The 24,346-nt window shown below is 48.2% G+C and overlaps 1 protein-coding gene across 1 annotated transcript in view; it reads left to right on the forward strand.

Moving 5' to 3' along the window:
- The window catches only part of Cht7 (chitinase 7), a 155,859-nt gene that overhangs the window by 89,169 nt on the left and 42,344 nt on the right, over positions 1-24,346 (forward strand). The window contains exon 2 of the mRNA XM_089585506.1: positions 18,132-18,225. Coding sequence (XP_089441632.1) covers positions 18,132-18,225 — 94 coding nt within the window. The remainder of the gene's footprint in view (positions 1-18,131; positions 18,226-24,346) is intronic.

Here is a 24,346-nt window from a genome sequence, read left to right on the forward strand (position 1 = left end):
TCCTTGTTCGTGGGGCGCCCATATTTAGTGACCATACGAAGACACGCAGCTGTTCCTGGCGTAGCCTTTATGCGGTCTGGTCTCCGAGTTGTCTCCTTTTAGGCCCGTGTAAACAGAAAAAAAGAAAACGATCTGACCTCGAAAGACTATCTCGTACAGGGCTATTCCTTCCTGTGTTTAGCTGAGTGTCAGCTCACGGCGTTTATTTATAAAATGTTCTTGCCGCTTTTATTTTTGTTAGATTTTTTTGAGCGGTGACCCATAAGCTGACTGAGAACGGGCCTGGTCGGGTCGGTGCGCGCTTCGTCTTTGCAGTGGCCGTTGGCGTTCCCACGTCCCAGAAATAAGGGCCATGGGTGAGTCAACGGCGCCTGAACGGTGGAGGTTCAAAAGCAGCTCACCGTACGGCGAAGAGGACGTGTTGATATGGTTGCCAGAAAGGGTCGCTGAGTGGGTGGGCGCCATTGCGAACGATTCACACAGATACAGGGAGTCTTTTCAGCTGAGCATCTTGAGCGTATGGAAATATCGCTCATTGCAGCTTGGTTGATGAGAGTGCAAGTTTGCGACAAGCATCGCGTTTTCTCCAGCGCCAGACGCACTGCCTGTCGCCGACAGAGTGAAATGTAGGTTTTATTGGTGAAATAAACGCGCCATCACATTCACAGCTCTGTCTTGACTCACCACAAAAACGCAGTCCTATATGAAGGCACACATAAATTTTCTCAAAAATAACATGTACACGAATACGCACATGCTTGCATAAATTATCGTTAAGCTTGCGGCCAGACACTTCGCACGAAAGCATTGTTTTCAGTCTACAATGAACAACAAAGCAAAAAGCAGCAGAATTCATCATACATACAAGAGTACTTCTATGCACGTGATTTGTGCAGGAGGATTATGTACTCCTACGCTCATCTGTACCTCAATGACGTATAATCATTTTGGACAAAATTCTTGCGCCACAGCTGAGCAAGGAAACAGATGCGTTTGGTTAACTTCACCCGTTCAAATCCCAAATATCCCACAGACAAACCAGCAAATAGTCTTAAAGCTTGTTAAGACAGCAGCGTTATTTCGCGACAATTTCAGAGACGGTTTTTAATGCGCGAAGCTACAGCCAGGTGCCTCTCATTGGTTACCCCCTTTACGCTCACCAGCGCTTCACTTAGAAAGGACGTGTGAACGAGATTGACGAAACGCAAGCACTACAGGCAGTTCGTCCAAGCCCTTACAAAGTTCCGTCGAACAATATGCCCGCGAAGACTAAACGGTTAACGAGACTTGGCCGACAACCACACCTGGCAGCGAAACAAAACCCATATGTCGAACTGCGCACCGCGTCTCGTCACAAAGAAAACTTTTTCGTCGTACAGTTGCTCAGAGCCAAGGGAACCAAGGACGCGTACGGCGTGAAGAGCTTCCGTGAGTTTCTCGAAACACGGAGGACCAAAGCATCGTAATAGCATGCGAGAGACACAATTTTATGTGGTGGAAAAGATTCGCTGCCAAAACTGCCAGCGGTCAGAGCCAAGCGATAAGCCAAATGGGCCGGTGTCAACAGGGCATCACCCATCGTCCCGCGGACTACAAAGGCCCATAAAGTTCTCGCCAATGGCACTTAGCGGGTGGAAGGCAGAGCGGGAGGTGGAGAACGTAAGAGCAGTTGCCGGCGATAGGTGAAACGGGAAAGTTGGGTCACGCACGAGGGGAAGTTTATGCAGTTGGGTTTTGGCAGCAAGCGCATTTCGTTTAAGACGTGACCTGTATTCGTAATCCTACATTTACCGTTGCCCTTCTTCCGGTTCTCTGCAAGATAACGTTTTCTGCGCGTTCGTCACCAGGTGCGCAGCGGACGCTTTTCTTGCGAAATATCCGCGGCGTTCCATTGAGACCAGTCCCTTCTCGAAGACATTTTTGTCGGCATAAGTAGTCTAGTAAAGGCGCCTTTCGTCTAGCGGAAAGATCTCTTAACAGATGCAAAATGCGCAGTCAAAGCATGAATACCCGGAGCTTCCTAATGTAGTCATAATTCTGCGAATGGTTTCAGGAGCGCTAGTCTCATTCTTAGGATTCTTTAAAGAATTGGTAAAGAAATGAAGGCGGAAGTCCCGAACTTCTCGCTTCAATATTTTGCAGAACCATGGATCTGCGGCAATTCTCATCAAACACCACTGACTCCGGATGGTGTTTGACAGAGAAAGGAATAGTACCATCGGAAACAGCGGCTGTATTTAACATCCAACAGAAAACAGTTGGATAGAGACGGAGAAGTCGTGCAGAATTATGTGTTAATGAACCGTCCTTCACGATCTGCTAGCACTGAAATGAAACAGCTCCCAATATTTTTTGGAGGCCCTAAAAGCTCGGAACAACACTTTCACTTCTTGCGATTGTCACCATGCGCTCCAATGCACTGAAGATTTAAAATAATCGTTCGAATTTGGGATTGACAGCAGCATATCTAAACGATTTTGAATCCCCGCCGAAGCTATTAGGTGTGAGAACAGAAATCATTTTACAAGTAAGATTTTGTAAAGCGCAAAAAGAGTAGGCCACTATTACCAACGTGAATGAGCAGTCTTGTTATCTCACGATTACAGGAGAAAATAATCCCATTGACTTGAGTGTTATTTGCTACTGGGTGCCGAGAAATGGCGCTAGGTGCGGAAGACCACTCGTGGCACCTGCAGTTACAATCCTCGGCCGTGCGTGTCTACAAAGCAAAGGGTCAAATCAGTTCTCATTGTGAAACCAAGATGGGCGAACGGACTGAGTCCTGACCACCTGGCGGAAAACTTCGAAACTGGGTCAAATTCACGGCGCAAAAGCCCTGAATATGAAATTTCGGTCGCATCGTCGATTCGAAGAAGACAGCGAGACGCCTGAGCCTGCGATTCGATGGGCACTCAGGGTGGCGCAAGCTCGCGAATTCTAGAACAGCAAATCGCTTCGAGGACGTCTTCGCATGCCTGTCTTCAAGGAGGGCGGTGAGGCACGCTGCAGATACACCGGGAGGAATGAAAAAAACAGAGGACGCGTACTACAGTCCGTAGTGCCCATGCGCTTGATCCGAAAAAACGGTGATACATTACAACTTTACACGAAATGATATGATGATAGTGGCCTGCAAAAAAAAAAAAAGGCTGTTTTGGGGTCTCCTTCACTACGCAGCAAGCCCGCTATGCAGCTAGAAAAATTATGAAAACGTATTTAAGCATCATTGCTTGGCTCACCGTGCAATAAGAGTGATCGAATGCGTGACTTTGCACGACTGACATTCTGAAGAGTGCTCGATCAATGAACCTACGTTCTGAAGCACACAATAGTTGTCTAGCATTTACCGCAATGGTTGCATTGTGGCTTCAGCATGTGCCTCGAATGCGGACAGTATCGGGTTCGACCCTCCCCCTGCCGCCGGGTACCCACCCGTTTGTAATGGTTGCTAGCTTTCCTCTGGCCTGATACTCGGCTTCTCTCGGGTGAGATGCTTGCAGTATTGGTCTCTGACCCCGCATTGTGTATACTAGAAGCACCTTGTGCAACGGCGTTCTACTGCTACAGCTGTCCTTGAGCCATTCGAACTAATCATCCTCATCTCCAGTATTGCTACCAAAGTTGATAAGCGATGAGGGGCTGATCGTGGTGATGGTTTTAATTTAACGGAGGGAAGGGAATACCGCGAAATAAACGCCTAACAGAGCGTTTGTCTTCACAATGATGGAGGAAACAGTAATTTTCGTCGCATTTAGCCAGAGAGAACAAGGATATGAGGCCACGGTAAAGTTATGCCCCCTGGAAAAGCGGTTGGAAACCCCGTATAACTAAGGGTTTGAATTCCGCCCATCCCGCAAAATACGAGGGTGAAGCAAAAAGCGCTGGACTGTGTAATTTCCTTTCTATTTTTTGGAAAGGATGTTACTGGGATAGGTTAACTTTGGCGCCAGCCCCATGGCAGTGCCAGCCAAAAGGTATAGATAGGCTAGACGTTTTCACAGTTATCGGAGTAAACGTCCCTTTTTTAGTACCTTTAAAAGGCCCTTTAAAAGTCCCTTTTACATCCTAAACGTCCATTTAACCCAGGCAGCAGCGAGCGGTCGCGGGAGTAGATAGCCAAGGCTGCGCGGAGCAAAAAGCACAGAGCAGCACTCCATCGCACGAAGGCATGCGGCAGTTGCTTCCGGACTGACCTCACATAACGGCCGCATTGTAAAAGGTGCGTTCCCCGTAGCCAGCATGCAGCGTCGAACGCGGAAATAAACGTTAACGGCCTAGCGGGGCTTCGAACGCGTTAGCGCTAGCCCTCGAGCCTTTTCATTCGCTCGTAAGGTGCGCCAGACGCGGTTGAGTTCTGGAACGTTGTCCATTTGCTTCCTGCTGTCTGGACTTTCTTTTTGCTTTAGGCTGCGTAATGCCGATGCCACACACACAACAGATGCCCGCATTTCACGTGCTAGTTAATGACGAACGATAAAGCACGAGATCGGTAACGTTCTGCTTTAATTGCGCGGCGCATGCTTGATTCTTAGTAAGCTAGGAAAAAAACAAACTTCACAGTGATAGCACAAATGAGATTTCAAATAAGGTTATCGTGAATATTCCGTTTGAATCAGAAGTAAAGCAAGTATATAAGCTTAATGGGGCAGAATTAATAGACGACGATGCGCTTCCTGTATCAAATACATATAAAAATGACAACGACACATATTGGCCGCTGCGGTGGCTCAGTGGTTATGGTGCTCGGCTGCTGACCCGAAAGACGCGGGTTCGATCCCGGTCGCGGTGGTTGAATTTCTTTGGAGGAGAAATTCTAGAGGTCCGTGTACTGTGCGATGTCAGTGCACGTTAAATAACCCCAGGTGGTCGAAATTTCCGCAGCCCTCCACTACGGCGTCTCTAATAGCCCGAGTCGCTTTGGGACGTTAAACCCCATAAACCAACCAACCTAAACCAACAAGTTCTTTATTATATGCTGCCCACAGCTAAGCTACCTATGCGGACTGTGATGGCGCTCGTTACGGGGAGTCTGGTTGCATTTCTGCCACAGGGGTGTTATTCAGGCGGCTTTATAAGTGCATGCTTTCGCATCTGAGCTTAATCCGCATACTGGCGCCCTGGCCGGACCTACGGCTTATGCTGTCGAGATCAGCACTGATGCGTAGTACCCATCAATTTATCCCACCTGATATTTCCCACGGCATCTGAAATATAAGTCATGGCTCACAAGATAATTTCGGCGCTAAACTAATCGCCTAAAAAGAAAAATGGAAGTGAGTTCGATAACTAAGTGCTCGAAAGGAAGACATAAAGAAGAATATCGACCTATAAAATGTGACACGTCATGTCTCAGGAAATTCTGCACATACGTGATTCAGGATTCCTGGACAAACGTTCGGGTTGTTTTCGTTTCCAAAGGCTTCAAAAAAAAGGCTAAGGCAGTATGAGCTCCAAGCAGGAGAGCTTATTCAGAACCGTGCTTGCCTTTGTCCTTACTGCTGCTTTAAAACTGAGATTAAGGAGTTTACTTTTTCTAGTCAGAAAGGTGTTCAATCTTCGACCTCAGCGTGTCCAGTGCGGCCCAGAATGGAATGAATGCCACCTTCTATTGGAAAGCTTTCTTTACTGAGAGTGCCAAATCGACTTGCCGGGTGCTTGCGCAAAGCCATTCGCATCCATTGTCGAGAGTGACCTCAAGGCGTATGGTGTCTGCACTTGCGGTGTATAGGCAAGCTCGAAGATAGGCGTCCTTGACGGTGTCTGCAAATTTGTGGGCAACCTTGATTCCCCCCCCCCCCCCCCCCCCCCCCCCCGGTCCACCTCCCACCCTTTGAAGGCGCCAGGTACAACTTCCAGGAAACAGCAGTGGGGGCGCTAAAGATTGAGCGAGTACAAGGCTGCTGCTCTGGGATTTTCGCAGCAAACTCATGCCTGTGATCTATAGGCGCTCGGTTTATAGTTTGGATGCGACTTTAACAATTCCAGCCACCCCATACAACAAAGTGGATTCTGGCTGCCTTTGAAACTGGTGGAACTGTGAAAAATAGGCTTTCCGTCTAATTGTGTGTCACTTCGACAATACGCTTTCTACATGCTGTGTCTGTCCTGTACTGCAGTAGGCGATTGACCGACGCAGCAATGCGAAAATTTAGTTTCAAGCAGATATCCATATAATTTTGCCAGCGAACAACATAGTTCCCTAGATCCTCGAAGCGTTCTGGAGGCTTTTGTCGTTTCACTTGGCAAGAGCCTTGGACTGCTAGTTCACTCCATGCATTCTCGAATAGCCTCAACACGATGTCTGTCTGCCCGTCAAGGTTTCCACCTTGTGTGCCGGGTACTCTTAAATACGTGGTGTCGGCCATGCATCATACGCGAATTTCGGCGCAACGTGCGCACGCTACAGGAACTTCCAAGGTTTCTTCTCCCATTGCTACATTAGGCCTTCCGTTAATGACACACCACAATTAGGCTGAGAGAGATTCTGGGCATTGTTCGACTGCATGGAGGATGTAATGGAGTTTCATGGAACTCTGCAGCGGAACACTGCAAGAACCTATTAATCTCCTGGGAACACGGAGACGTGGTAGGATCGGCCTGGCTCCTTTCCCAGTGGTGCCCATGACCAGGAAGTGGATGGTACAAAGGCAGGTCCATTGGGCCATCCGAGCGTGGGTAGTAATTTACCTCTTCAACGGCCATAGTCTAAAGAAGGTCGAAGGTCACGAGCCTTGCGTGGGTGGCCGCTGGGAATCGAACGCCGAACACGGGCTCCCGGTTAGATCCACATACCCATATACAAAATACTCAAGGTCGCCCATAGCACGATATCGAGGAAGGAGAATAGGAACTCACTAAAACTCACAGCGCTGCTCGAACACCTCAACCTCCGATATTTCCTTTCCCGGTCAAAGGCTTGTCAAAGAAGGCGAGGGAGGAAGAGAACTGTGTAGGCAAGGTGGTATTGTTGTTGTGGTTGGTAGATTGTAGTTGATGGTGCTGCCCTGCAATCAGTGATGACTGTGAACTGCGGCATTGTGCCCGGTCAGGCCGTGGCGTTCATGACCTTTGCACTGCTAGTCCATGCGTGCGATAGTAAAGGCGCTGGGTACGGAAGGAGCAGCGAGAACGGGTTGAGCCGTTCGCCGAAGACATGCCGTCAGTGTATACGTCTTTAATCCGCCCATTGTTTCGAGACGGCGTAGGCCATCTCCACGCTCAAGGCTCCGAGCATATCGCGGTACAACGACCGGCGCTCTTTGCAGCAGCCTCTGAACTTCACGCGCTGGCGGCCGTGTTTAGGGTCGGGTAGTGCTCAAGGGCGGGAATGGGCATTGAAGAATGGATGGCACGACGTAGATGCGGAAAGCAAGGAAGCGCTGCGGCTCATTTTTTGTTTTTGTCCTGTTCGTTCTCTTTATCCGGTCTAGACAGGGCCGTTCGTTGAAGCGACGGACAAGGAAGAAGGGGGTGCACGTCCGAAGGTGAAGACACTTCCAGGGAGTCGTGGTCTTCGTTCGTTGCACCCTGGAAGGCAGCGAAAGGACCTCCACGAGCGTCGCGTGACGAGACGCGTCGTGTCAGGAAGGGAGATTCGTCTTCCGTGCGTTGGTGGCACGTGGGTCGTGATGACAGTTCGAGCGGTGAGGAGTGACAGCTCGCTGAAGGAGGAAATGAGTGGTGCTCTTGTTCGTCCGCTGTGCACTTGTGCTCCCGCAGCAGCCGGGCTTTCCTTGATGCCCGTGCAGAGTCGCACAGAGGCTTTGAGCCGTCAGCAGTGGGGCACAAGGCAATTACGTTAGACGCTTCCGAAGAAAAAAAAGATCATGCCATACCTGAATGGCTAGTTCCACGTAGCGATTGAAGACCTTTGCTGCTTTATATCACGAGAGTTGGCTGAGACGAATCGGACGTGAAACTAGGTGCCCAAAGAATGAATTCCTGGAAATAACCTTCATCTCCTACAGCGCCCTGCGCTACATGCGGAGGTCACGGATTCCTGTCTTACCTTGGGCGTGTAGCTGTTCTTTCTACTGCTTTTAATGAATTTGTCTTACATCTACAGACAATTGAGATAGGGATTTCCCGCGTTTACCAAGACGACTAAAATATCAGAAAAGGTTACGCTTCGTTTTAATTTAAATTAAAGCAGGGCAGAATGTTTCGTTCATATATATGTCACAACAATGCCCTCAACTCGGTACCTCTGCGCGCTCAAAAGACATTCCTGGATTTCTCACCCTTTAACGGGGCGATAAAATGGCTTCCTCAGCGACACCGCGCTACATTACCTCGCTGTCTAAGTACCCGCAAAAAAGTCGACAAGGACCAGTTGCACTTCGAGTACATAGTAACCGCGAAAACCCTCTAGAGCACCCTAACTTAGCTGCCTACCTGGTATACATTGTTCTGTGAACGGGTGAACGACAGCGTTTTGGATTCCAACATACTACATCTACTGCATCGCCGTTTACAATGTATTTTGCTGTTCCAGGAATTAAAGAAAAAAATGCTGAAGAAGCCCGCAGCGAACGAGGTGCTCACGGGCTTGAGCCGATTGGAAATGAAATAATAGGGAGAACAATAGAGCCCGAAGCAGATAATTTCGAAGAAAGCAAAATGGTCATAGTAACACAGATCCAAAAGCCCAATTCAAAGAGGGCAGACCCCCTTCAAAGATCGAAGAACGGTATGGTGTACCGTAGAAGGTAGCCTAATGTCCAAAGTGTTGTCGCACCAGCAGAACAGGTGGAAAGGTTGTGTCCAGAAAGGGTGATACAGTTTGTAGGAAAAGAAAAAAAATATTCATTGGTGCATCAAGTTGGGCTCGTTGCCTTTCAATGATTGCATATGAAAACGCAAATTAGCATGCATAAATTCGGAAAGAATGCGTAAGGAAAAGCATAAGAAAACACAAAAGCTCACGAAATGATTAGGTGTCAAGTCCGCTGGAATGAGAATATAGGAAGGAGAATATAGGAATATAGAATATAGGAGAACATAGAGTGTAGAAGTAAGAGAACAAAGTAAATGCTGTAGGAATGGCGACTGTTAAGATTGGACGATAAATGCAGAACGTCCAACGTCTTGTTAAAATATCTCTATGGTGTCTTCATCTTAGAAGCACTTCAGTCTAACGCTTCAAGAGAGAGTGCATAGAAAAGAGAACAGCTATTCGGGACTTGCAAACGACCAACACGAATGCGCCGTTTAGAAGTCGAAGCCGCAGCATTCGCGGAAGCAGCCCTCTGTAGCGTGGCGCTGTTGTAAGCAGTGCGCCTTAACTGGGAGCTGGTTCTGAAAGGCGGAGTCGCTGAAGTCACCCTTCCACGCTTGGCTGGCGATCGAGGTGAAGGGGGGAAGCCTGAGTCGCTTTGGCCCTTTGCAATTTCGGCGAGCGCGCACACTCCTACTTTGTTGCTGGCCTTTGTGCGTAAACGCGCTCTCTTGTCGGGCGCCGCTTCGGTATATGGAGTCGCAAATAGGAACGCCAGTTCACCCGAGGGTTTCGCCAGAGAGGCCGTTCGGGCGGGAAATACAAAGGACATAGGAAAAAGCGTGGTAGGGGGCGTTCGTTGAGGTCCCCTAATCCACGCTGTAGCAGCCAGTAGGCTTAGGCCGTATAATAGACATTCGTTTTTAAAACGGTATGTCGACCTTGGAAAAGTGCTTCTTTGTTTCCCCGTTGGGAAGAAGCGGTCTTCGGAGAGTATATTCGACACGCGGTCTACACAACGCGGGAAAAGTTAATCGTAAGAAACGGCTTTCACGAATTTCCTATTGTGGTCTGTGATCGAACTTTGCCCCGTGAGAAGCTCCCCTGATGCCTCAGGGATGAGTTGTCGAGTATTCGAACGTACGAAAGAACGAAACATTCACAAACGCAACATCAAGGTCCGTAGATAGCCCGAAAGCTAAAAATATCACTATTTCAGTGACGCGACAAGGCTGTTCGGCTTCTCGTGACACTACATGTAATTTGTTTAGCCACCAGGAAGTGAAAACAAGGGAAAATTACTCGCTCTTCCTTTCCTTATTGCAACGGCACCTAATAGACAGAGTTCGCGCGAGATACACTCGAACCACTCTAGTGCTGCATTATGGAGTCACTGAGGTGCACTGCGTAACAATGGTACCCTTTTCATTATACTGCATCGATCGAAGTCAAGGAGCGAACAAGGGTGCGGGAAACATTCCACTGGGCAGGCTATAGCCTGCTGGTGACAGCCGATCTTGGCAGGCCGTAGCCTGCTGGGATCACCGTATTTCTGCAGGCTATGGCAAAAAAAAAAAACGAAATACTCATGCGGGATATAGGCGTCTAGGCTACCACGAAGCCAGAAATGAGTGCCCTCTCCAAAAGGGACCTGACTCTGGCTACGTTGCCCAACCTGACAGGGAATGGCGCTGCAGTTCACAGTCGATTAGAGCCATGTGGCAATCATTGCCGGCATTTCCCCGGCTAGGGTCACATGTCTTTTCCTGGCTTTTTTTGGGTCACTAAAATTAGAGTGATCAGAAACGACCGAAACAGGATCTCCAGGAAACCGCGAACCAGTGCGGTCGACAGGGATTATTTCCAATCATGACGCTTAATATTTTCCTTCGACGCTCTCGCTAGCGTCGCGAAATTCTGTACCGGAGCGACCGGTTCAAAAAGACGGAAAGTCGAGAGCGAGTCTTCCGATGCAAAGATGACTTATTTATGCCAGCGTCCTCCTTTTTCTAACGTCTCAAGTTTCAGGGGACAGGCAACTGCACTGGAGCGAAAAAAAAATGACTTAAGATGGCAAACTGAATATAGGCGAGTTGTAACTGCGGAAACATCTGAGCGTCGCTTCTTCCGATATTACGCTTAGAGGCAATTTTCGTGGCTTGTTTGGCTGGCACATGGCCAGGCATACGCTATAATTTAGCCCGCATACAGAGTGCTTTCTGCTGTTTCAAGCATCGAGAATAGCCACTGCTTGTCTCGTTTCGAAGTATATTCGTACGCCCTCTGGCTATGCTATGAGCACTGAAGACACTTCGGCGATGGTCTCAGTCGATTTCACTGGCCGCATTTTCCGCCAGTAACAAGCCCTACGCTGATGCCGGAAAGCGAAATAACGGGACACCCGTCACGCCTACACGAGTCTGTCCTCGCACCAGACGCAAAATTAACAAAGGAGCGCGGCAGCTACACGTTTTGGGCCCGTTTGGCCCAGAAGAGAACGCCGCCGAGGCGAGTCCACCTTTAGAAGCGAGAAAAGGAATCCACGTCAATTATTTTCGCCGCATGAGATAAAGAAAAACCTAGTTACGGTGCTAGAAGCTGGAGTTCTTACTTTTGCCTGCCGACTAAGTGCTGTCTCTTTGATTGTTGCCTCTGGCTTTTTTGTCGCCTCCTGCGTAGAGAGTGGAATGCGATAGAGACGAAGCTTTCGGCTCTCTGCCTCCTCTTTTGTGTTTTATTTTCTTGGCTGTACTTTATTTCACTGACGCTGAGACCGGCAATCTCGAACGGATCCCCAGAAACGAAGACCGCTTGAGACCCATTGGATGCTTTCAGGTATTAAGGCGAAAGCCTTTAATGGCTCATACTGTCGTCCGTTAACAATGCTTGTCACGCGCGTTTAACTCGGGAACTAAAAACGTAGAAGAAAATCAATGGTTTCTTCAGATAGAGGAGGAAAAAATGAACCTAGAAGCCAAGTTTGATGACTGTAGGTTAATTAGGTGATAAATTATAGGAAAATATGTCGAAATTGCGTCGAAATAGCGCGGACGTCGATATAGCCACGGGAATGGTGTGACGGCACATCCACCGGAAGTCATCACGGCATAGCGAAAATTGTCACAGAATCGTCGGAAAAACGTCGAGGTTTTTGTCATGTTAGATGGAAAATGCGTTAATAAGCGTGATTAACACATAAGATCTCCGAAAGATGTATAATTTGGGTATCGACATAGCCACAGGAACGGTGTCACGACGCATCCACGGGAAGTCATCACGGCATAGTGTCCTCGGCTTTCGCCTCTCATGAATTTAGTTGCAAAGTGTCCTCGCAATTTTTTGTGCGTGCTCGAACATAATTGCGTCCAGATTACACCGTTACACGTGGAATATTGGTGACAAGCAGGGCATCCCGCTTTTATGATATCTTGTGATGCTTTTCATTGGGAAGGGAGGAATCAGTATGAAAACCGTTAGAAGTGACAGCATAACAGCCCCATTTCGGCTTTGTATCCACAGTACTAGTATTATTATTGTTCATTAGTCCCACAGTTGAAGAAATAAAGGAGCTCAACCTTTAATTCAAGACTGTTGCTTCTAGGAAATCACGTTGGCCATTTTCTGCTCCGCGAGCAACGCTGTGTGCTTCAGAAAGCAAAAAGGCTGCGTCAAACCCTAACAGACTTGATCTACTGTCACTAGTGTTTGTAGATGTGCAAGCAGTTTTTTGACAGTAAAACGAAGCGAAGGAAGGCAAAGACCGGTGCCTGATGATTAAAAAAAAATCAGGGGGGGCACTTTGTTGGCCTAAAGTGCGGTGAGGCGAAAGCCTTTAGCGTGGTGTTGCTGCTTGTGTCACCACTGATGTGTGGTTATGATGTTAATTAAGTACACAATTGTATGTGAATCTTAAATGCTGGAGACAGTGGACGGCGTTTGGGAGGCATCCGTCTGATTCGACGCCTTTCTGCAAAAACTCTCCAGCGTCTTAGACAAGGAGAACAACATATCCTTTGGCAGGAAGTAGCGTAGCCATTAGCACGCTCGGCTGCGGAACGGAAGGATGGTGGTTCGAATCCCATCGTGCTCGTGCATTCTTTTTCTGGTCTGAGTAGGAAAGCGTGACACCTCTGCTAACAAGCTTCTGCTGACAACCTTCTGTCGACAACGATGAGGTATTAAAGGATTTCGCCTTAAAAAACAGAAAATTGAAACTGCTGGCACTGCCAGCGTTGCCTAAAATCAAAATGTAGACACGACTTGAAATGTTGCGGCCATGGTTAACATGGCAGGCAAAATATATAGAACGCGTAATTCTGCTCCTTAAGCTACCTTCTCCCTCTTCTCTTCATGAAGGCTCACACTCATTCCCCTTGGTTGCCGTTTATGAGGAGCCCGAAATTAATTGCGCCGACACACTTCCGCCACGACCTGCTTCCCAACAAAACAAAACACAACAAAAAAATGTACGCTTAGCCAGCGTTCCGTGTCGCTTCACATCTCCGCGCCGTGCTCGCATTCTGTAAAGCTTGACGGAGGCATGGGCCAAGGGCTGTGCATTTCGTGCAACTCAACACAACAACGCCGCAATCTTGAAAGTACGTGGGAACAATGCCGCCCGCTATGCGTTTTCATTCGCAGGAAACTGACTTCGAGTCTTTTGTACTTGCGGCAGGAATTTTCAAGTAGGTGTAATGCTTCGTGAGCCACTTACCTCAATGCATCGCGTAAAGCGATTCTACGTATGCACTTCGAGTAACAGAGGCTGTTTGTAGGTAGTTTCGCTGAACAAAAAGTAGACCAGAAGTGAAGTAAGAACTACATGGAATTAACTGCAAGAACGCTGTGAGAGAAGTAAATGTTATTGGGCTATTGCTGCAGTTAATGAAACAAATTGGAAGACAGCGATGTGACAGTTTTATCAGTTCGCGAGCTGATTATTCACAGCCTCCTGTTGTTAGAGACCGTGGTGGCTTCTCAGGAGTTGGTGTTGTGGTTTTTACTAGGTTCTTACGCTCGACAGGTACGCTAAATCTGGACACAGGAGTACATGAGCACACAGGCCGCTGACGGATGTAGACTGACTGGATTCAATTTAACCCTCTAACTGGGTTCTGGCGAAAAACTAATATTCTTAGAAATTAATACGCTTTTTCCACCGAAGTAACAGCCGAGCAAAGTACAAAGATCATATATACCGCCAGTCCTACGGTGTTGCCTTCTATAGGCAACTTTGCGTAAGTCTATGCGCCGGATGAATAATAAAGGTACTGGACTGATTACACAAAGTGATACACTAAATGAATGGTTTGGTGGCTTACCCAAGCACTGTCTTCGTCAAGTTAATCATCTATTTATCCTGCCGCTTAGACCTTAGCTTGAGCATTACTTATCCTACCACTCTTTCACAGCCCTATCTGTTCCGCTACTCGCCTAGCTACTTACTCGCTGCTTGAGATACACGCTCAAGTAACACTTTTTGACAAGCTAGTTAATTCATGATCTTTGAAAAACAACAGTGCGCTTAACAGACGGAGACACGGGAAGAGCATATACGAACATGCGCCTTGTGTGTAGTGTATGTCCTCCCTCTGTCTTCATCTGTTAAGAGCAGAGTTGTTTTTTCAAATATACACCCAAGCACGCTCTAACGCACGCTGTGTCGCATTTCGAAGCATTCGGCTCGACCCATGAAGAACCCCCGCTTCTGTAACCGAAGGTCCCCAGTCGCTTCATCATGCTCTTATTCCGGGACGCCGTACTGGCTGACGAAGGTGACGACATCAGGGCGCCCGTAAATTCTTGGAAACTGCAATGAACATGCCTGAAATGCTTTACCACTTCCGAGAAAAGCCCCGCGGACTAACACCTCACCGCAGCGCCACATGTACAGAAAGCAGGAAAAGGAATACCTGCTCTGTTAAAGGTCTCTCCAGCGCATTACTGTCCTCTCATCGAAAGTGCGCTCCGTCTTTCAAGGATCTTCTTTATTGCGCACAGCGAAGCAATGATGTAGAAAAGAAAAGGGGAGAGCGCAGCGAATGGCTCGGGAAGCGAAAAGAAGCAATCTTTATATACGGGAAGTGAAAGCTAAAAGGAATCGCGCAATCCATCCGCACTGATGCGCAGCGCACTACGAGCTTGCCTCGAGCCAAACCTCTCTCCATTTTCACTCACCTCGCGCTCTGCATTTTACTTATTTCTTCTTCATCCGCTCTCCTCAGGCGTGTTTGAGAAACACTTTCACGTATCCGCATCGCAGAACGAGGCCAAGAGTTCTTGCGTCTTCGCAGGGCAGCGGCTTAACTCACCAGACTAGTGTGTGCGTGCGTGTGTGCATCTTGCATTCAACGGGCCAGAGATGCGCCTCCGGGGGCATCCTATAGAGTTTAAAGAATTAGAGAGGAGCGGCGGCAGCAGCCGCCGTTCGAACACAAAGCAGCGAACGCTCAACGCCATCGCCAAAGCAGAGAAGAAAAAAAGATGACAACTAAAAGAGCGCTCAGAGAAAGACGATTCAAGTGAGAGTGAACGGCTAGGACCGTGTGCCAACCAGCATGGGTCGCTCCGAAAAGCAAACTTGAAAACAACTTTTATCTCGAGCGCTTTTCCTTTGTTGTTGTTGTTCTTTTTTTGCGCGAGAGCGAGCCGTGCGGGCGGGATAGCGATCTGCAGCTCGGCCCATACCGGACTGCTTGAGAGACCAGCCAGACGTCTTCTTGTTCGATGGCGGGCGTATAAACGGGGTCGTAAAGACGGCGGCGCGCCGAGTCTTCGAGGCGTCATTAAGGCTAAGCTGCGTTAGGTGCAATGGGGCGGCCATCTTGGGCTGTGCTTTCCCGGCGAAGTTAGCCACAAACTACAGGAGTGAAAAGGCACGGAAAGGACGTTGATACGGCGAACACTGATAGGGAGCGTTGTTATTCTTATAGCTTTTTTGTACATTGCCTTGGTATCTCAGCACGGTTGGAGGGTTAGTTCAACTATGATCGTAACCATCACCGTGTAACTGTCATGCTCCTATCTCCGCAGTAAATCCGCATACCCGCGACCTTTGAGGAAAAAGGAGATAAATAAATAAATAAATAAATAAATAAATAAATAAATAAATAAATAGTAGTCCCACCTGATAAATATGGCCGTAAGGTTCAGTTTGAACCACCTGATAAGTACCACGTAACCGAGCCGTTAATCTATGAGACAGCGGCTTGGGTTCGCGGGAAGAGGAATGCAGCTGAACAAGTGTCCCCTGTACCATTATTAACTGTGCGTTATTTTTCCGTTCATAGTCATGGTCTGTCTGCTGAGCAAAAAAAATATTTTCAACCATATTTATAACTAATTCCTTAACCTGTTCCTATAGTAGTCTATATGCCCTGTTCTTTGTTGGACTGGACGTAAAACACAAATTTTTTTAGCCCTATGTTCAAGCTGTCGTCCCTTGCCCTTCAAAATCTACGGCACGTACCCGCATCTATCATTTCCTAACTCATCTTTCTGGTCTCTTGAAATATTCTCAGCAACCGGCTGCGACGTCACGTCTAAAAGTAAGCAGGCAGTCTCGGATTCCAGCTCTGCTATGAAAGCACTGCCGATCACAGTAAAAAAAAGAAAAGGCGAAACGCTGCTAAAGAAACGTTACAAAAGACGACTCCAAGAAGCTGTTTTCCTTTCTTTGTATATTCTTTTAACGGATAGCTTTCTGCCTTTACGCTCTAAAATAACGGCCTGTGAAGTTGTAAAAGGCTCACGGGGCTCCTGGCACCTCTTGTCACGGGTGGTTCTCTGAACTTGCCTTATCGCGATCTTATACACACACAAAGATTAAAACGTATTCGACTAACGGGTGGGAAGGATCGTGAAATAAGAGTCCGAAGTTCTGCCCAGTCCTATTACCATCGACGGTGAATTCGATTTCGTTTCTTTGTACGATAAGACATGCATTCGATTAGCGGACTGCTAGGAGAGTTGCGAAAGCCTCTAGACGCTGCCAGATATTTTTTTAAACCCTAGTTGTTCTACCAGATTTCCTCTCTTGGATTGAAAATTAATGCTTGAGGGCAATTGAGCCTTAACGCCCGTATGGAGATTGTGTCGTATTGTTCCTGGATACAATCCAATCGGCTCGTTTCGCTAAGAAAGAGGATATGTGGGGTGCTGTACCAGTTGGAGCTGACTATGAATTCTCATTGCCTTGGGGTATGGAGCAAAAAAAAAAAAAGAATTTTTCCCTGTTCTGCCGCCGTGGTGGCTCAGTGGTTATGGTGCTCGGCTGCTGACCCGAAAGACGCGGGTTCGATCCCGGCCGCGGCGGTTGAATTTCTTTGGAGGAGAAATTCGAGAGGCTCGTGTACTGTGCGATGTCAGTGCACGTTAAAGAATCCCAGGAGGTCGAAATTTCCGGAGCCCTCCACTACGGCGTCCCTCATAGCCTCAGTCGCTTTGGGACGTTAAACCCCATAAACCATAAACGAACCCTGTTCTATAAAAGAGGAAAAGAACGGGAGTAGCCACATGGTAGATGTAAGTTTCGCTTTGTGTGCAATACTATACCAATTATTTAGAAAAAAAAGTAAGCACTAGGGCATCAGCAAGATAGAAATTGTGCAAAAATGGTTGTGTGAATAAAAGAGTGTGCTTCTTCGAGTCGCGTGACTAGTTACATGGGTACTACAGTCTTTTGCACGGCATGATGATTGTCGTTTGAAACTATAAATGGTAATGGCTGACTTAAGTGAATGTTGTCAAGCAGTATCGGAGCGCCGTCTTTAATTGCAGCACGCAAAATATTGAACGTGTTCTTAGCCGTTGTTTATGAGAAGTTTGTCAGCGGCTGCCAACATTATCCAACAGAGATAGCGATTGTCTCTTTAGACATACTATAGCCAACCAAATTACGGTGATAACATGCGCCACGAAGCCGCAGGCTCGTGAATTTGACGACAGGAACTGCTTTTGTGGATAGCTCGCTCCAGCCATCCGATAATGCTTAATGGTATCCACTGCATAAGCCAGTGCAACTCCGCTTTTGATGACACACAACGCTCAAATCAAGGTATTCGTGTGGTCTATAACCACTTTTTTTGCAGTATATTACTCAATGGCTGCTGTAAACCCCATGAAAATGTTACCGTTTTTCAAATATTGTTTTCAGGGAAGAAAACAGCAGATTCATTAGAGCTTGTGTTTCCCTTTGAAACATAGAAATAGCTTCCTGGGACGACGCACACTAAATGCACTTTTAGTTAATGAAATGCGCCAAATTTGGATCTTTGAAGTAGCCGACGCTGCACGTCGTTTGAGACCAAAACGTGCCAACTGATATCTTACCCAAAGCTGCTGTGAGCTAAATAAATATGCTGATTTTTCGTTTTTGCTTGCGGGCGCTAACGTGGCATTTATCGCTGTCTTGCAGAAACCGAGGTGGTTGTTCTTGGCCATACTGGCCACATGGAGCGTCACAGATGCCATCGCTGCAAGGAGACCCCTCCGGAAAGTCAGTCTCACAAGTAAGTGGCTCACTATTTTTTTCACGACGCACTGAAATCATTTCAGTTCGGTCCTTATTTTCAAACCACTCAATCCTGTCATCGTCATTTATACTGGATTCATAGTCATAGCGTTCAAAGCGACTGTTTAGAAATGATGTTGTAGACGAGACTTCTACTCAAATAATTCACGAAGGAAGAGAAAAAAACGCCTCTATGAGTATGATTTCCTTTTTATGCGTTTAGCCATCTTTTGCTTTTTGCGATGGACGAGTCTCCACGAAAAGCTGTGCGGAGAGCACTCAGACAGGTCCTCGGTGTAGGTGGCGTCATGGTCCACAAGGCGTAGCGTAACCACGAGGTAGTCACAGGAGGTGTTACGCCGTTCACTACGTCGCTCACTCTACAAATAACGTGAAGATTATGCACGTGCCAACACAGTCAGTCCAACAGAGGCTACAAGGATGCCTGCGGTTCAACCGCAACACGGAGCTACAGATGGTCAGGCCGAGTGCCCTTGAGGTCACTCAGTGCTTTCGCATAGGACGCCTTGAGATTTATTTTAACGTGAAAATATCAGCACGGCACAAAACAGTAACACTGTCTACTCTTTCACTGGTGGTAGACCGAGGGGGAAGGGTTTACTTGACTGCAATTGCGTAAAACGGATTTGGAAGGTGGAAAAGCTGCATGAATTTTGTACAGTAAAATAAAAGTCGATTAAAGTGAGCTCCTCAGCATTACACCAGTGCTGAACTTTACGTCGATGCCACAAGACTTTTATGAACGCATAGTCTACAACCTCAAGTATGGGACTCGTTACTGGTTGGCAGGGTACTAATGTAATATTGGAGGATTTCTGACGCAAAAGTGGATCCGAGTACTAGCACGAGGCTCGGTCATGAAGAAGTACAACGCTGGCTACCAGTGGATATTTTATTGTACAGCGGCCCGGCAGAAATATAGAGACGTGTTACGTATTATGCCATCATCATAATGAAGATGATGATGATGACATATACGCAACAAGGTATAAAAATTAATTGATTTAGTGGGGTTGAACGTCCCAAAGCGACTCAGACTATGAAAGACACCGTAGTTAAGGGCCCCGGACATTTCGACCTCCTGGGGATATTTAACGTGCACTGACATCGCACATTACACAGGCCTCCAGAATTTCGCCTTCATAGAAATTCGACCACCGCGGCAGGCATCAAACCCGCGTCATTTGAGTCACCAGCCGAGCGGCATAACCACGGAGCCACCGCGGCAAGCTATAAAAATTTAGTAGTTAATGACAGATAGATAATCTGCTATTTGTAACATCTTATTAAAGGGGTAGAGACACCAAAATTTTGTGTTGTACTTCTGGGTTGTAAATAATGCGTAGCGATTCAGTGAGCATGGAACACCATCTTAGAAGCATGAACTCTTATTATATAATTAATAATCGTATTATTTGTACCCAGCAGTTTCGGTTTCGGTTCGTAGTTGCCAGGTTTTGCCAGGCTTTTACATGACGTCAAAAACCAGACAATGCGTTGTCACGTGGGTCCGGAAAGCCGTGACGTCGTTGTAGGCATGTCGTCTGCTTGACACGCACGTGGTGCGCGTAAACACGGAGAGCTGGACGGAGGGCAAGTCGCAATGCCGAACAGCTCCAAGTCGGAAAGAAGAGTTTTATTTCGGCGAAGACACCGATTATGAGGAATCGCGGGATGACGCAGACGAGGAACTACACTAGGCCGACGGGACCCCGATGCCGACGCGACAGCGACGCCGACGATCGCGTCGGCCAACCTGGTCGTTCCCCGACTAGCCAGTCACACTGCACCGACGACGACGACGATGCCCCAAAGATCAAGCGTCGTCCTAGTGTGACAACGCCGCCAACCAAAGATGCCGACGAGACCCGTCGGCCGGCGTGTCTTGGGCAGATCGGTGGCCGAGCGAGAACATTTGCCGACCAAAAGCAAGTAGCGAGCTCAGAGCGCGAAGTGCAATCATTATTTAGACAAATAATGCACGCGCAGCAACATTCATCCAGCCATATGGCCACTTGGCCAACGCGCCGCACCGATCGTCGCTTGCGAACTGCCGCCCCACTGCAAGCAGGGACACGGAGTGGTGAGCATCGCTGCGCCGCTCTACCCAAGCTCCGCCCACTACCGGTGTCGCACTTCGCCGCCGTGCAGCAGTGGCTGAGCGCTGCTTGGGATGGTGTACAAATCTCATAAGAAAAGACAAGATCGCCTTGTTATCAGAAAGACTGCTCGAGCAGCGACAAAGCATGCCTGCTTATGTTTCGAGCTTACGGCAACGACATCGCTCGCGGGCGCTCCGGGAGACGAGCTCTGCTGCTGCCTGGTTGCCGTGGTCGTCGCTAGGCCTATAGCCTCTTCCGCATCGAAGCCGCAGCGGCCGGCGCTTCGGAAGTCGCCTGCGCTATAATAAACGGCCTACTCTACACATGGCTTTACTGTCAACAGCATCATCTCACAATAAAATAATAGTATGGTAAATCGCCGCGACGCCTTCAGCAGCGAAGCGAGCGGGCGCCAGGCGAGCCGGACCCCAACGTCGGGCCAGCGGCAGCTGCGAGGCGGTTGTGGCAAGAAGTTTGCTCGTATCACACTCGTTACCTTTGCCAGCAGCTCAGAATTGGTCAGCGATCCTCAAAAATGACACATTTTTCACATTTCTTATCCCAGGGTTTATTATTTACGTCAAGAACACACTTTAGCTCGTTTTTATGACGCCGGCAGACGGGATCCAGGCTGGCCGGCCGGCATGATCGGCGTACTTCACGTTCGCACAAGAAAATACATAACATCCATGATACCAGAGAATGCTTCCTAGATTAGGGCACCGGCAATATGCCTGTGCAAAAGTGGATCTTTCGGCAACGACATCGCCTGCGGCAACGCCAGGCGTAAAGCACCGTCGCACTCGCGAGCGTGCAGAAAAAAAAGACTCGTGAGCACTCGTAACCAAGGTTGCTAGGCCGCGAAACCGCAAAACTTGGTCCCGTACGTCAGAAAACTGTGCAATGACGTAGGAAATACTTGCTTGTGTTTTCTTCTCTGTTCCTACGTCACATTGATGCACTAGCGATGGCTCAGACTTCAAGAGTGAGCATTTTCACAAACTTTAAATATAAATTAAAATATGTTCTAGACCTCCCTTAAATTTAATACTTCGCTCTTATGGTCCTCACATACAAAGGAAACGTATGGCAGTCTTTTGTACAACCTTGCAATTTGATGTCTCTACCCCTTTAAGGAAGCCGACAGACGCCGAAACCAAGGAAAGCTTAGGGAATGTTTTTTTCTGTGTGGTACTGATCAGTGGCAGATTAGTCAATTACCCACTTTTTACCTGAATCGACACCACTCCAAACTTGATCAACACCACTAATTACAAAAAGCTTTCCCTCTGCTTTCCTGGGTTTTGGTGATCGTTAGCTGCCTTGATAAGACAGAATAGCGTGACTGGCATTCGTTCCCTCCGCAGTCACTTGACTGGTGGAGAAAAGAATGTTGTTGGGGCTTCTGGGCCAACATCGGAGGTCTTCCCCGGATCGGGGCTTGCTAAATATAACACGCTTCACATATCTGCCTCGCAGATACGCTCGCATCCAACAAATCTTAGCGGCCCTAAACGGTCATCAGTCACGCCGCCGCTGCCGTCAGACCAAGTATGCGAACCTGCAGCTCGTTTTAGCGCGACGTCCGTGGCGTTGCGACAACCGTTGCATCATCGCTATTATCATGTCGCCACGTTCCGGACGTCGCGGCAATCATTTTGTCAGCGTGGATCAAGTGAGAAGAAAGGATTATATGGGCATGTGTACACAGGTATACTGCCATCTCTTAATTTTTTGTTCACTACATGGTCTGGCTTTTCAGAGTGTGTTTGGGCGGGAACGACAGCTAATTCGGGCAACCTGATAATCCCTGGTGTCGCGCTATAAGCAGAGGAGGCTGCACGGAGCAGCCGTTTCCTGGGACGCACGGACTGAGCTGGGTTTGACGCGAGTGACGGAAGTTGTTGAAGCGCTGAAGCCGTTCTCACTCGAGGGAGCGATGCCCTGCCGCCGAAATAGCGGGTCCTGTTTTCCAGCTCGTTTGTCGGAGACGTAGAGGAGGCGGACGAAGGGAGGTATACATAACGAGGCGTGCGTGAGCTCATCATAAGAGCGGAAAAATGTGTTGACGAACGGTATTTCGGGAACCAAGCACAAAGAAGCAGTTTATATATGTTGAGACGACGTGGTACGTTGCAAATGAATGGGATGTTTAATATCAGCTGCGGTGGTTAGTTAATTGGGATCACGGGCATTTGTTGCGCTGAAAGAAGAGTTGCCATGATAAGCTAATGATGGATTTAACTGCTGGTCTTAATTGGGACAATTTTTGTTTATTTTTGGCGAATTTTTATTTGTAACGATGGCGAGAATACCTGTTTCTTAATTCGGTTAGGGGCGACACGGAGTGTATGTGCCGGTGCCAAGCTACAGAAAAGGTTTCGTGCGAATATATTGTTAAGAAGTCTGATTTTGTAGCTAAGCGAGAGGGAAAATCTAGTTGCCACGCGCAAGGCAGGAAACAATATAAATGACGGAAAACGGAAACAGAAAAGTTGCTTATAATCTACAGCGATATTAATCAAGTTCATAAGATGGCGCACAAAATGTGGTAGTCGCTGAGATGCACAAGTTTTAGTGCAAGTTAGAAAGGAAGTGAGATTTCACAATTTCTTTGGAGGCTGCTTGTTGTAATTCAGCCTTGTCCTCCCGTAGACGTCTATAACGGCAATGCAATGCCTTCTCTTCACTAACCGTGTCTTAATAGTCACTGTCGCAGACCAGGGATGGCTGAAGGTTCATTATCGTGTACAACGCCCTGTCTACTTGGAGAAAATATCTGCTACCCATCTACCTACAATTAATAGCAGTGAAAGACAGCACTCCTCCTCCACCATTCCTCCCGTTGTTTGGTGACCAGAGACTCAAGTCTCATAACCATCAGGACGACATATGCTGGAAAGACACATAGCCAACTTACTGTTGTTGTGTGGCCCTTATGTACCGGACATTTCACTTTAAGTTAGGGCACAGAAGAAGAGGGAAACAGAAGGAATACCCACATGTTCTCCGGCTGTCCCCATCATATCTGCACTTATTGAACGGCGTATAATGTTCCAATCAGCTCGAACGGTCATTTCAGTTCACTGTGTCTCACGACAATCTGGGTCATACCTTCAGCGGCGAGCAGGTTTATGGTGGACTTGTTGGTTGCGACGTTCCCCAAATATCCCTTAAATACCAGAGAAAGCTCATCATAGCGCCCTTAATGTAAATTCTGTCTGTCTGTCTGCGAATTCTGTCGGGCTGTCTTAGTCGAATAAGAAGATATTAAAGAATCCCACTGGAGAGACTCGCTGAAGGACGCGTTCGCGCAGAAGAATTGTCAAGGAAACAACGCTGCGAGGATCTCAGCGACAAAACTGCGTGCGAGTCCTAGGCCTCCACGTTCTTCGTGACTCTTTCTTCGACACTGCAAAGCATCCTCGAGTCGTCTTGTTCTCCTCTGTCCTCTGGCTGGGCTAGTGATGTCGCTGCGTCTGCAGGCACAGCGGTCGCTACGACCGCGATTCGGGAAGGAAACCGCCCAGGCGTACGGGGCAACTCCGCTGCACTAGTAGCACGACGCCGCGACGGCAACCACGAAGCAAACTCGGTGCTCACGGGATGTTACTATGCAGTAGCGTGCCGCGTTTCGTCCAGGAGGCAGAGAGCGCGCGTCTTTGTCGCTTGTTTTCTTATTTTACTCCGTCCGTGAGTGGAAGAGGAAGCGCGCTGGGTATGTCGCTGTCTGAAGGCCCACGTTTGATGTCACGAACAGCGCAGCCGCCGACTCCTGGTCTGACCGCCCCCACTCCCCGCCTGTCCGTCACGGAGGATGCGACATCAGGCATCACGCTCCTCTGACACGCTTGCACGCGCGCTCGCCCGCCGTGAGCTGAGCGGGTTCAAGGCGCAGTGAAGAGACAGGAATCTGGGCCGTAGGACACGACGGGTTGCTTTGTTTGCGCTGGTGCCCACTACAGCCTCTCGGTTCAGCGAGTGACTCGGAGGATA

This window comes from Amblyomma mixtum, chromosome 4 (genome assembly GCF_055824585.1).
Source record: "Amblyomma mixtum isolate Tamu chromosome 4, ASM5582458v1, whole genome shotgun sequence".
Classification (NCBI taxonomy): domain Eukaryota; kingdom Metazoa; phylum Arthropoda; class Arachnida; order Ixodida; family Ixodidae; genus Amblyomma; species Amblyomma mixtum.